Source organism: Corvus brachyrhynchos, unplaced genomic scaffold, assembly GCF_000691975.1.
Source record: "Corvus brachyrhynchos isolate BGI_N302 unplaced genomic scaffold, ASM69197v1 scaffold1120, whole genome shotgun sequence".
Classification (NCBI taxonomy): Eukaryota; Metazoa; Chordata; class Aves; order Passeriformes; family Corvidae; genus Corvus; species Corvus brachyrhynchos.
In genome coordinates this window covers 198,430-212,431 of record NW_008235737.1, presented here as the reverse complement: position 1 = coordinate 212,431, position 14,002 = coordinate 198,430, and the positions used below count along the sequence as shown (strand labels likewise).

General features: G+C 38.2%; 1 protein-coding gene across 4 annotated transcripts in view; it reads right to left on the bottom strand.

Annotated features, from left to right (window-relative positions):
• Window positions 1-14,002, bottom strand: part of NALCN (sodium leak channel, non-selective) — a 238,893-nt gene that overhangs the window by 217,015 nt on the left and 7,876 nt on the right. For all 4 annotated transcript variants that reach the window (XM_017733360.1, XM_017733412.1, XM_008633570.2 and 1 more), the window contains 2 exons: window positions 11,455-11,601; window positions 8,938-9,120 (listed from right to left, as the gene is read on the bottom strand). In XM_017733360.1, coding sequence (XP_017588849.1) covers window positions 8,938-9,120; window positions 11,455-11,562 — 291 coding nt within the window. In that variant the 5' untranslated portion in view covers window positions 11,563-11,601. The remainder of the gene's footprint in view (window positions 1-8,937; window positions 9,121-11,454; window positions 11,602-14,002) is intronic.

The following is a 14,002-nucleotide window of genomic DNA, read 5'->3' as shown; positions in this document are numbered from 1 at the left end:
CTCTTTAGTTAAAGCATCACAAAATTTTCTTATCCTTGCCACTAATTCTGCTGGTTATGTCCCTGCCCTCCAGGTCAAGGTTCTCACTTGTTTGTGACTTGCACATCCCAAGAGTGAGCTTTCAGCAGAGCTATCGAAAGCACATCAGAGCACGTTATTGCTGGATGACAGGAGCCACATACTCTGTTTTACTAGCCGACCTTTGAAAAGAACACAACTTTCTGATCCTTAACTCATTTATAAACTATGGGTATACAGCATTTCTAAAGTCATGGAGTAAAATTATTTTCAAAATTTCAATCTTCTATTTTCAGTCTGTAATGCAACAGAAACACCCTTGACAAAGTTATCAAAAGCTGGTGAGCCAGTTAACAGTGTTTCACCATAATTCTATTAATATTTCCATCACTTATCAGAAAGATTAAACTACTTTTGTGTTTTCTCCATTCTTGTTTGATGAAGATGGCATATTTAATATTAAAACTACTGAAAAGAAGGCAAAACAGATACTTGTAATAAAGTGCAGTAAACATGAGTTCTGTAATTGATAACTCAAGACAAACTTCTGAATTAGGATGATTATGGAAAAAACTCATTTAAGCATAAAATGAGTTAATGCCGTAAGTATTAAAAAAGAATTTAGCATCCCATTGTCTCTATACTTTCTGTAGTCCCCACCTGCCCACTGACAATAAATATACAATGAGTTAGAGAATTGCTGACTGTGAGATACATGCTGGTGAGGTGTTAGCCTGTGTACTTTAAACTTCCCTTTCAGTCAATGAAAAAAAAAAGACCAAATAAATTATCCTTTGAAAGAGTCTACTTTAGACACAAACAACTAATTGCAGACAATTGCAGTCCCTCAAATTAGTGCTGATGAATATTGGGGTTTTTTGCCTATTTTAAGTCTAAAAATCTATTTTTTGCAAGCTCCATTCTCAGTTCTCTCCTCTTGAGCAGACAGACAGCAACTACAGCAACCAAAGCACCTATCAGAAAAATGATGAGGAAATGATGAGGAAAATGTTCTCTCTGAACAGGACAAATGCTGCCTGGAAACACCTGATGTAGGTACAAAAATGCTGTTAGTGAGGATTTTCTTGTTATTTTCTAAGTCCGTGAGAGACTTTTCTCTCTCACAGAAGAGGTAGCAGGGAATGTAAACAACCAAGCCACCTGCAACCTTGAAAAGTCTTGTTTATGGTATAGTAGAAAATATTTTGATAATGGATGTTTTAGGATTTTGGCCAATCACCCCCAAGGGGTGGCTGGTCCTTTGTCCAATTAGACTATGAAGAAAAAAGTCTATAAAAGAGTTTGTAAAATAATTAAATAAATCAATCTTGGCTGCACAATTCCTGCCTGTTGGATCTTCTCTCCTCCTCCTCCCTATGGCTGCGGGACACGGTGATATACCGTAGGAACCAGGCCTGCGGTAATAACCTGACATGCTGGAAGAGACTGATTTCAGTTAACTAAGTAATTTGTTGTCTTTACTACTAGATAGAAGCGGGTGAAACTGATCCCATCTGTTTGTGACTGTGTTGGTAGAAGATGAAGCATAGTTTCAGTTCCTGCCTGAATTCACCAAGAACGCAGAAAGCTATTGGTGCAACCATTCACTTCTGCCCCTTGCAGGAGTACTGAAGTCAGTGAAGAGCACACAGCGCTACGGAAATAAGACTCTGACAAATCCACTCACAACTACTTCAGTTAGTACAAAAGTTTTGCTGTGAATGTAATTGATTTAACAATGGGGAAAATGTTAAGGACCATTACCTATGACTTTTTGCAATCTCCTTTGTTAGTTGACATGTGTCACAACTGCACAGAGAAAAAAAAGAGATACTTCTATTGAATTTAGTGCAGTGTTTATGCTGTATAAAAAAACATTCTCATTTTCAGCATTATGTGTCAAAGTGGCTTTTTTAACAGACAGGAGAAGGAACTCTCATGTTTTTTTTACAATGCAGGAGTAGGATAAACCATGCCTTCTTTTCACAACATGATTTCGGTGTAGGTTCTCTCATACCATCGTAACAGTGATGAGAAGCTGCAAGGAGGATGCAGTCTAATGAAGAAAATTTCATATACCTTCACAGTGTCTATGGAATGAAACTATATCCATTCATCTTTAATTCCCTAAAGGCTGAATTATCATCTGAGATAACTGTTACTTGGTTCCTTTTTGTTATAGTTTTGGCACATTTTCCTCTTTGGTTATTTTATTATATATAATGTCACCAGTGCAACTGTGCCTAATACAATTTACCTGAAATATTTCTCTATCTCCCCACACAAAAGCCAAAAGTAAATACTTCTAATAAAGGTAAAAGATGCCTTTAAAGTAAGGTATCCTTACCTTGATCATACCCATGTGAGATTACCTTCAGAAGATGCATTATTAGAAAGCAGAAGGTATTTTTTCATCCCACTGACTAAACGAAATAAAGTCCTTCTGTCACAGTTAGGATGCCCTCTTTCTTTGAGAAGTCTGATGTTCATCTAATATCACATCTGTTTTAGGCTTGAGAGTCACCCTTCATTTCTCCAATTCCATCCCACCTCCTTTTTCAAGGAGGAGATAATTTTGGAAACTTTCCTTCAATCAGTGAACAGACTTGTGTCAAGCACATACAGTCATGCTCTTAAGTGACATATGAGTGGGCACATCAATGAGAGCTTTGATTCTAAGGGACCGTAAGACTTGTCAGTTCAGTTCCAGGTTGACTCATGAACTATTTTGACAGACCCAAAGAGTAGTTGCTTCATGGTGCTCTCAGAAGCCTGCCAATCAATCAGTAAGTTATGCAGTAGACATAAACTGCATGTAATTTGGAGAGCACTTTAAATTTTATTGATGATAAAGTAAAGGAGATTGATCTGCTTTCATTTGACAGACAATACTTCCTTGATGCAGCTGATTCTTGCAAAGCTCTTTCTGACCAAGGAGCATGAAACATGACAGGAATCAGAACCAAAGAGTCACTGAACCCTGTTTACATTCTGGGAACTAAAGAGCATGAGAACAAATCTAGGATCAATCAAAGGAAGTGGAATTCTAAACTGAAAAGATCATGAAAATACCAATGTCAAAATGAATTCAGTAAGCTTTAACTATGCACTGAATTGATTACATTTTTTATTACATTTACTATCACAAGCCATCATTCTTCAATATAGATTTTTTTTAATTCAATATATAAGATTATTGTTTAGAATGCAAGCATACGTTGTAAGAAACAGATTTGCTTTAATTCTGTCTCTGTCTCATATAAAACTTCACAAACCACTCCAAATTCTTACTGCTTGTACATGTATTTTATACAATGCAGCCACTACATACATATACAATGCAGACAACATTAGGCAGACTGTCCTAGAATGTTTATAAGGTATCTTAATCAGTATGAAATTACAGTCTGAATTTAATTCTTTCAGATACAAGTTTCAAAGTAAAGACAGATGTATTAATAGCATTAGTTCACTTGTTCATGACATGTGACAATAGCTGCATGGGCAGCCCAAATTTTGGATAGATTTTACTAACACAGCAACAATAACACAGAAGGAAACATGAATAATAAAAGACACATCACCCATGGCAACATTTCCTTCTGGGACAACAAACTCTTGGATGGAGGCATTGGTTTCTTTTGTCACTTAGTTTACCCAGGGAAAAGGGAAACATTTTACAGACAAAAGGCTAGCACTTTAGAAAGTACTGTTCTTTCCTAAAAACCCCTTGAAATCAAAGGAAGTATATTTTTCATTTGTCCTCAGAAGGTGTTAATTAGACATGACTTAACATTTTCAAAACCTTCTTAGCTCTATACTTGCATTGTTATTAATTGGGACTTTAGTGAATGGTGCCTAACTTCTCCATAAATTAGGTTTCTTGCTGGACTGTAATTTTGCATTAGTCATGGTTCAAAGGTTTATTAGCATTTCAATTCCTAAAGCATTTACAAAAATACTGATTCATGGTAAAATTCATTAGAACCATATGGCAGTGCATTCATTGGTACTACACTCACTAAAAGTCTTGAATGCATTTAAATTAGGAGACTTCAGTAATGAACTGCCTTATATAAAAATGTTTCATATACAAACATCTTTAATAAATGCCAATAGGTTTCTAAACAGTGCCTTATTTACTTCATTTGTCATTATCTTTGGCAGCCCACGGATCAATATGTTCTTGGAAAAACTATAATATTAAACTAATATTTTCCCTAGAATCAATAATCCAAAGAATAAGTCAAGTACTTCACTAAAAAGGATTATTCATTGAACAGCATTGAAAGAAACATGGAAAATTTTGATTAGCCATTAGGAGAAAGATTTTTTGCATAAGGTTGGTCAAGCACTGGAATAGGCTGTTTAGAGAGCTTGTGGAATCTTCATCCTTGGAGGAGTCTGAAAATCATCTGGACAACACAAGCCATGGGCAATGTTACCTAACTGGACCAGCTTTGGGCAGCAGATCAGACCAGATGACCTCTGGAGGTCCCTTACATCTAAGCTATTCTATGATTCCTCGAATGGCACCAAAGAAGGCACTTCATTTCAGTGTAATTATATTCACTGATGAATGCTACAAGACATTAAGTTTTAAGCAAATCCTCGGCTGTTAAAATAATGATAAATGCAGCCATTTTCTGCTTAAACTATCTTTGAGTAACAGTGGTTATGTCTAATCTATTTTACTGTATTTTTATCAGATAAATGAAGAGCAAAACGTTAGTGCGTGAAAGAAACAATCTGTGTTGTTATCTATGCATGTATAAAATGAATCGAGGCAATGGGACCAGCTCCAGACAGCTATTAATTCTGTGTGCCCAGACTCATCAGACATGCTTCAAAGACAAGCTCATCATATGACAATCAGAGATAAGTTCACCCTGTGCAGAGCAGCTAAGGACTCCAGGTCTGTCGAGTCCAGAGAAAAGGAGGCTGAGGGGTAACCTCGTTGCTCTCTACAGCTTCCTAAAGGGGGGAAGTGGAGAATGAGGTGCTGACTTCCCTGGTACCTTGTGATATGACGTGTGGGAATGGTTCAAAGCTGTGTCACAGAAGTGACTGGTAATTAGGAAGCATATAGAGGGTGGTTAAACACTGGAACAGACTTCCTAGAGAGGTGGTTGATTTCCAAACCCTGTGTTTAAGAGGCATTTGGACAATGTACTTAGTAAAACACTTTAAGTTTTGGTCAGCGCTAAATCGGTCAGGCAGTTGGACTAGATTATGGTTGTAGCTCCCCTCCAATGGTCCCTTCAAACTAATTCTATTCTATTCTATTCTATTCTATTCTATTCTATTTCTATTCCATTCCATTCCATTCCTATTCCATTCCATTCCATTCCATTCCATCCCAGAATCACAGAATAAGCTGAGTTGGAAGGGACCCATAAGGATCATTGAGTCCAATTCCCAACCCTGTACAGAACGGCCCCAAGAGTCACACCCTGTGCCTGAGAGCATTGTCCAAATACTTCTTGAACTCTGTCAGGCTGGTGCTGTCACCACTTCCCTGGGGAGGCTGTCCCAGTGCCCAGCCACCCTCTGGGTGATAATATCCAACCTAAGCCACCCCTGACACCACTTCAGGTCATTCCCTTGGGACCTGTCGCTGGTCACCAGAGAGAAGAGATCAGTGCCTGCCCCTCCTCCTCCCCTCACGAAGAAGTTGTAACTGCAATGAGGTCTTCCCTCAGTCTCCTCCAGGCTGAGCACACCAGGTGACCTCAGCCACTCCTCATACCAAAAGGCCCTTCACCACCTTTGGACACCCTGACAGTTTAATATCTTTCCTATATTGTGGCACTCAAAACTGCTGACTCATATTTGGCTTTCTGTAGACCTGGACTCCCAGGTCCCCTTCCATGGCACTGCTTTCCAGCATCTCACTCCCCAGTCTGTCCATACATCCAGGCTTGCCCAATCCCAGGTGCAGAATCCAGCACTTTTCGCTTGTTGAACTTCATACGGTTGGTGATTGCCCAGCCCTCTGATTTGTCAAGGTCTCTCTGCAGGGCCTCCCTGCCTTTGAGGGAGTCAACAGCTCCTCCCAGTTTTGTAGTGCCTGTGAACTTGCTCAGTATCCCTTCCAGTCCTGTGTCCAAGTCATTTATGAAGATGTTGAAGAGCACAGGGGTAAGGATGGAGCCCTGCGGAACCCCACCAGTCACAGGTCCCCAGTCTGATGTCACCCCGTTCACTGTAACCATTTGTGCCTGACTCATGAGCCAGTTGCTCACCCATCACATGATCTGTTTGTCCAGCTGTGTACTGGACCTTTTGTCCAGAAGGATCCTGTGAGAGACAGTATTGAAAGCTTTACTGAAATCCAAAATGATTACATCCACTGCCTTCCCTTTATCAACTAGGTGGGTTACCTTGTCATAAAAGAAAATCAGATTTGATAAGCAGGACTTTCCCCTCATGAAGCCATGCTGGCATTGTCTTTCAGGTGTTTTTCAATACCTCCCAGAATAATCTTCTCCATAACTTTACCAGACACTCAAGTGAGATTGACAGGCCTGTAGTTTCTGGGGTGCTCCCTCTTGCCCTTATTGAAAATTGGGACAATGTTCTCCAGCTTCCAGACAGCTGGGACATCTCCAGATTACCAAGACCACTCAAAAATTGAGAGCGGTTTTGTGGTGACATCAGCAGCTCTTTGAGGATTTTGGATACATCCCATCAGGCCCCATAGATTTGTAGGAATCCAGCTGAAGCAGCAGATCCTGCACATTTTCAGGGCCAACTGGGAGTTGATCATTCCTGTAGTCATGGTCCTCCAGTTCAAAAGCTGAGATCCCCTTGGTCCATTATCCATGCTGAACACAGAGGCAAAAAATGTGTTAAACACCTCTGCCTTGTCCATGTCCCTGTTTGTAAGGTGACCATTCTCATCCTGTTAAGGGCTGACGTTATTCTTACACTGGTTATTCCCATTAATATACTTGAAAAAACTCTTTTTATCGTCCCCCACAGTTCTGGCAGGTTTAACTCCAGATGAGCTTAGCCCCATGAGTTCTCTCCCTACAATGGCAAGCAGCATCTTCCCATCTTCCCATGTCACCTGATCTTGCTTCCACTGGGCATACATCTTTCTTTTTTGCCTTATTTCCAAGAGAAGACTTCTGTTCAGTCAAGCTGGCCTTCTGCCTCTTCTGCTTGACTTCTGACATTTGGGAATTGCCTTCTCCTGTGCCCTTAGGAGATGATGATTAAAAAGTGACCAGCACTGATGGGCCCCAGTATCTGCAAAAAAATTTTCCCAGGGAACCTTACTTACTAATTCCATGAACAGCCTGAAGTCTGCTCTTCTCATGTCCAGAGCTGAGGTTTTGCTGATACTTTTCCTCCTGTCAACAAAGATTTTAAACTTTCGCCAAGATGGCCACCAATCTCCACTTCACTCGTGACATCGACTCTGTTGACAAGCTGTAGATCAAGGAGGGCACCTTTCTGAGTCACCTCCCTTGGGGCTTGTTCCATAAAGTTGTCACCCAGGTTTTTTAAGAATCTTCTGGCCCAGGTTGTACCAGCTATGTGATGCTCCCAGGTAATTTCTGGCAAGTTGAAGTCCCCCATAAGGACAATAGCAGTCCTTAATATTCTTTTCGCACAAATCCAGAAATTTAAACAACCCAGTAAAGACAGTAGGCTATGCAGCAGCATATCTTTTATAGCCCCTAGGTGTTGACTGACAGTGAAGTTGGTATTTGCATACTCAAAAGCTCAGAAATCAAGCCTTGTACAAAAGTCACACTGTTGGCCAGACTTCCCTCTCTCTCTGCATTAATATCTACATTTCCTTTTCTCTGCAAAGGCTGTACTGGTTGTAACTTTTTATCCCCACACTGTTCAAATGTACATGATGGTCACTGATTCCTCATGCATAATCCTGTGTCCACATCTTCACTTTCTTAATGGACACCTCTGAATAAGAGAGCACAGGTAGCACTGCACAAAGGATTACTTTGGCTTTATACAGCCCATGAAGATTTTCTGAGAATCATCTTATTTCAGTAACTTTCTAAATATTAATATTAATGACAATTCAACTTCTGCTATTAATATTCATTAAGTATGATGACACAGTAGCTTGGGTTTTTTGTTTGCTATCTGCAAACTCAGAAAAAATTCAAGAGCTTAAGTACAACATCAGATGGCTGGAGTCACCAGACCTTTATTTAAGGAGTTAAAAGCAAGTATAACATAACACACTGATTATCTATTATGTGCAGTAGTGATATAATTGCATTGCCAGTAAGGTCTGCATATGGATTTTCTATATCAAAGCTGAATTTGTATCTTTTTGCAGAAGACTAGAAACAATGGTACCAAATAACGTTTACTAAAATATTGCACAGTTCTGCAGCCTCCAATCCACTTACACAAATTAACCCAGCAACAACAGCAGACATATATAAGAGAAGCATTTTGTTTACCAACATGGACTATATCAAGGTAAAAAAATTCAAAGCAAGATCACTTTTTCTACTAGCTCACCATAAGACTCATGCTCTTATTTAAGTAAAGTAACCATACAACAACACATCCAGCCATAGGAAACGAAATCAAAATTCTAAGTCCATATATGGACCAATAGACATTTACAAAATATTCTTGCTAATGTGTATATGGCTTAATTTTCCTTTCATTCTTTATAGTAATAAAAAGAAACTATCTGTTTCTTTCTAGAAAACCTTTATTATGAATGTTTGCATTATATTTTGGGGGGATTAAATATGCAGTAAAGCTACATCCTTATCCATCTGTCTTTTCAGTTTACACACCATGGTGTTGCCTGCAGATAAAAACAATCATAGCAAGAAGAGCAAGTTAAAAAAAAATACCAAATGTCATTAGCATACATTCAGATCACTTGGAGCACACAGAGAATACTGTTTAAACGCTTACCTTAACTATCCCACGGATATGCATTTTTGCTATCATCTCTGCAGTGTAAAGAAACATCAACAGAGTATCAAGAGCAAATGTAACATACTGGAGAGGTGGATAATGCTCGAAGGTCTTTGGAGTGTTCATACATACAGAAATAACACTGATGATGGCACAAATTCGTAGTAAAGAGTGTACCCACTGGAAAAAAACAAAAACCAAACACAAGATATTGCAAGATTGCTTTGATGTTCAAAAACACCTCAAATATTCAGCCTCCATAACTTATCTGGCACTCTTTTGTAAACACACGGCTGTGTCCTTTTACATCACAATCCACATACAAAAGATCTTCAACCAAAAACAAGCACTCCTAAATTACTTATACATATATAGACCCATATATAATTTTATTAGTTAATTTGTGAGGTTGTATAATTCAGAAACCAAGAATTAAGAGCCACGAAACTGAGAACTAGGATTCCATAATTTCTATTTTGTGGCATTTGTAATTCAATTTCTTTTCAAATGACAAGTCATCACATTTATGGGCAGACAGTAAGTAGAATTAGTTGAAGTTATAAATTGGGTGGATAGATTAAATAAAATATCTGTGGAAAATTTTAGCTCAACACTTAGAAGAAATTATTTTAAAATAAATTCACAATTCAAAAAACTAAGTGAGAGGCACAGGATTAAAACCATCCTTCCAGTTATGAAAATAATAATATAAAAAGAATAAGTATAAAAGAGACTATGTCACAGACAGCTACTTCTTTCAGGATTCATTTTTGTTCCAATCAAGTTTTGTTGCTATAGGAGAACAGTTCATTTCTATTACTACTTAGGACTCAGTCCCACTCCTTACTGCCAGTCAGAGAGGGAGGTGTAACAAAAAAGCACAACATATCAATACAGAGGTTTAGGGTTGGATTTTTTTATTTTAAATCAAAAAATCATTGAAACATCTTGAGGCTAGACAAACATAATGAATCATAGTTGGTAAAGTTGTACTTATCAAAACAAAAAGGAGAAGATACTTCAGCAAGAAAAAAAATCTTTAAACAAAAACCACTGAAGTATATTTATCAAAATTGTTCGTCTGGGGAAAAATTCTACACTCATTTACAGTGTATCTCAGACCTTTTGATATCCAGAAGTCTTAAGAACAGCCACCGAATTTAATATTCACTGTTCACTCACTTAACTATAATGATATTTGACCCAAATTGAATAGCTCTATCATTTGCATACTCTGAGCCCAGATTAATAATTTGGAAGCAGAAGCCACCTGATGAATGATCTCTAATGTCCCTTTAACATCCACTTTGTTTTGAACCTTGTTTCAACTGAAAAAATTAACATAGGTATTAAAGTGTGGCTGATATAAACCCCATTCTCTTCCACAGTAAATTGTCAGTACTACAAACACTAAGCAATATACAACTAGTCCATCAGCATGACAAGAAAAAAATTATTCCATAAAATAAATTCCTTGTGCATTGTGTGATGAGAAATGTAGGCAAATAACCCATCAAATATTTCTGCAATGACATTTTGAGTTTATTACAGCAGCCAATATAAACAATCTACTTAAATCATTTACAAGACAACATCCATATATTAATTCATGCTAAATAGTTTTAGGTGTTAAAACTCAGCAGCAAAGCTGAGGGCATCTGGCATCCTTACTGCAAATGAGATGATGGTTCCCTTAAATGAGTGCAATGCTAACAACAGGTATTATTTCAGCATATTTTACTTTCTGCTATTAAAAAGTAAAAAATTTATACAGTAAGAGAAATATGAAAATGCCTTCTCTACAAAACCAGAAATCATTCACAATATAGGAATCCTGGATGCATGCTCACTGCATTAATAAATAATAATTATTATTCATATATAAATAAATTCAATAATCATAACTATATTTACATGGTAAAGACATTTTCATTATACTGTACAGTCTATTAATAACTCCACTCCTAATGTAACTTTCCCCAGTTTCAAGTTGCCAGACACTTTTACACCTCTTCTTTTCTCGGGGCAGGTTTTAGATTAAATGACACCAGAAAAACGAGAGCTGTACTTCAAAATTAACAACCAAAATACACTTTTACATTCACAAATATTGTAAAAGGAGATATTTGAAAGTCAAAAGTGCTTACTGCTGTCTACCACTTGAACAATGAAAAGCTCCTTTTAACATCCTTTTCAAAAGCTCATTTTATGAACTTTTAATTTCAACAAACATTTTAGGAACAGGAGACATTGAAAGGATGGCTGTTTTAAATGAATCAATCAGATGGACTGGTGGGAACACACTGCTTAATCATCCCATAATTTTGCAACAGCCAAAAGAAACAATTTTATTTAGTCTTTGACATTTTTCAAAAAATTAACTGGTACACTAGCAACTATAATCCAAAATTTGTTTCTGACTAGTACCTAATTCAGAATTTTTTGTGGAAGTCATATTTCAACAATACAAGTTACTTTTAACTTAAAATAGTAATTACATAAAGAGATACCTACTGGTTTGTTAATCCATAGAATATCTGCATTGTCTGACAAGGATTCATCGGGACCAAAATCTGTAACTGGCTGGGCTTCCACCCTTGAACTCTGTTTCCTTTTGAGCATCCTGAAGTTAACTTCTCTTATCTATAATCATGAAACCTCCTTGGTGAAAAAAAACCCAGAAAACATTAATTCACTTAAACAGTTTTACGATGCATTTTGAATTGTTTTATAAATAACCTAAAGCATTTTGTTTTCATGCATACTTTTGTACTTACTAATAGGATATTGATTTTACTATATATAAATCACTGACATGACTCTTGTTAGTTTACAAAAAAATTATACAAAGGTATGCAACACAGACAATTACCAGAAACTTAGCAATGCTGACAGAAAATTTGTTCCAATATGCAAAGAATGCTATTGCTATGAACTTCAACACTGAGTAATCATTGGATGGATTTGACCTGGAGCCATTTAATGAAATGGTGACGTTTCCATTTATTACACTAGGCTAAGATAAATCCCAACATGCCAAAGGCAAACAGGTGATGTCAAGCAGCCAGTAGATGTTATTTACTGAAATCAGAAGAGCCTTTTTGCTATATACTACTATTAACACATTTTTCTAATACTTTTTTTTAATGTTAACAATTATTTATCCAACAGCCAGACAGCTGTCTGTCTGTGGGGCATGTGTTGGCACATGGAAGGACGGAGGAAAATGTGTCACTTTCACAAGGTCAGGCTGAGTCTGGATATTCCTGCATGGGGGGCAGTGACTGAGCCTTCTGTATGCTCAGCCATGTGAGCCACAACTAGGGGACACACCAAGAGAGCAGAAAGGTGAGTTAGATCTTAGTATTGACTTTCCCACAGACACAATTCATGGATCCCAGAGTCTAAACAAATCCAAACAGATGAGGAAGATACACTCTCCTGGGAAGTAACTGTCTGCCCGTGAAGTACAATTCTATTGTTCATGAAATACAACTCCTTAGAGATTTTTTTTTCAGCCAAGTGAGAGGGAGGAAGAAAGCAAGATCTTGAGACCTTGTTCTGGACCTTTAGTCTGGACCAAGTGCTGTTTACAGGTGACACTGCCTTGTGACAAACAAAAGTGTATCAAAACAAGTATAAGAATCATAGAACGCTTTGAATTCAAAGAAACCTTTGAAAATATTTAATTCAACTCCCCTGCCATGGGCAGGGCCATCTTTCACTAGATCAGGTGCAAGTCCCATACACTTTTCAATGATAGGGCAACCACAACTTCTCTGAACAGTCTGTTCTTGTGTCTCACCACCTTCATTGTTAAGAATTTCTTCCTTATGTCCAATGTAAATCTTCCCTTTTCCAGTTTAAATCTGTTGCTCCTTTGTCCTGTCACTACAAGCCCTGGTCATTACAGCCTCAAGTATCACAATGACAACTGCAACATGAATGCATGGAGGAAACACTGTCCTCGATTAGCTGGAGGCAACAGTGGTCTCAGGACTGCACAAGTGCCCATGTGCTTGGTCTCAGCTGGCCTTTTCAATCCCATGGGCTGCTGCTTCATGTCCAAACACTATGCATGCATCCTTGTCTGTCTCTTCTTTTAGCTTTTATGGCAAATGTAAACCCTTAATCTTATTCCAAATCCCTCAAAGTCTACCCCTCCTCTGTTTTCTCTTTCAGATTCAAGAGGTCAGTTCCTGTCTCTGTAAAACCAAGTCTGAACCAGTGGTCTTTGTACAAACCACACAGTAACAGGGCTGAGGTCTTGTACTAATGTGCCCAGCTGGAGGAGCTGACATTATGCAATAACTGATTTTTTAAAACAAACAGAAATCATATAAAGGCACAAAATAAGGGACAATTTCTGACACCTATATTCATTTTAAGTGGTCATTCACAGCAACCTTAGTACAAGTGAAACTGGTAAGCTGTCACTAAAAACATGCAAATACTGGAAATGGATATTATATATTAATAACCCTTCTCTAACAAATGAAGACTGAAACAGTATTCACAGAGATTGTATGCTCTCACGTTCATGCTCAAGCTTCATGCTCTCAATTCTGTCTTCTAACTGAATTGACTTCTTCCTTCTCTTTAGCATTCTTTTTCCACTTTCTCTTATTTATTTCTGTCAGAGACTGAAATACTATAATTTATGACTTAAACATTTTCTTGAAGGACTTTTAAAACTGTATTACAAAAGCTGCAAAGAAGACTACCACACCCTGAATGGGGGCCCTGACTGAGGCCTTACACTGCTGCTCACTGATGAAGATAAGATAAAGTAACAACTCAGGGCTGGGGACATTCACTGAGCACAGTCTTAACACCTCCAAGATGGAGACCACAGCCCCAGGGCTATCAGCTGCCAGGCTCCCACAGACCCTCGCACCAAGGGGTGGAGGGAGGAGAGGCTTTGGGTATCTTGGAAAAGCCTCTGGTCAGAGGTGCAGTGACTGCCCATCCTCCACTGTGCAGAGGAGCTGAGGGGTCCTCACCCGGGGGGGGAAGCTTATCCACAGCAGAAGGGGGTGACAGGGCCCATCACAGGGACCCC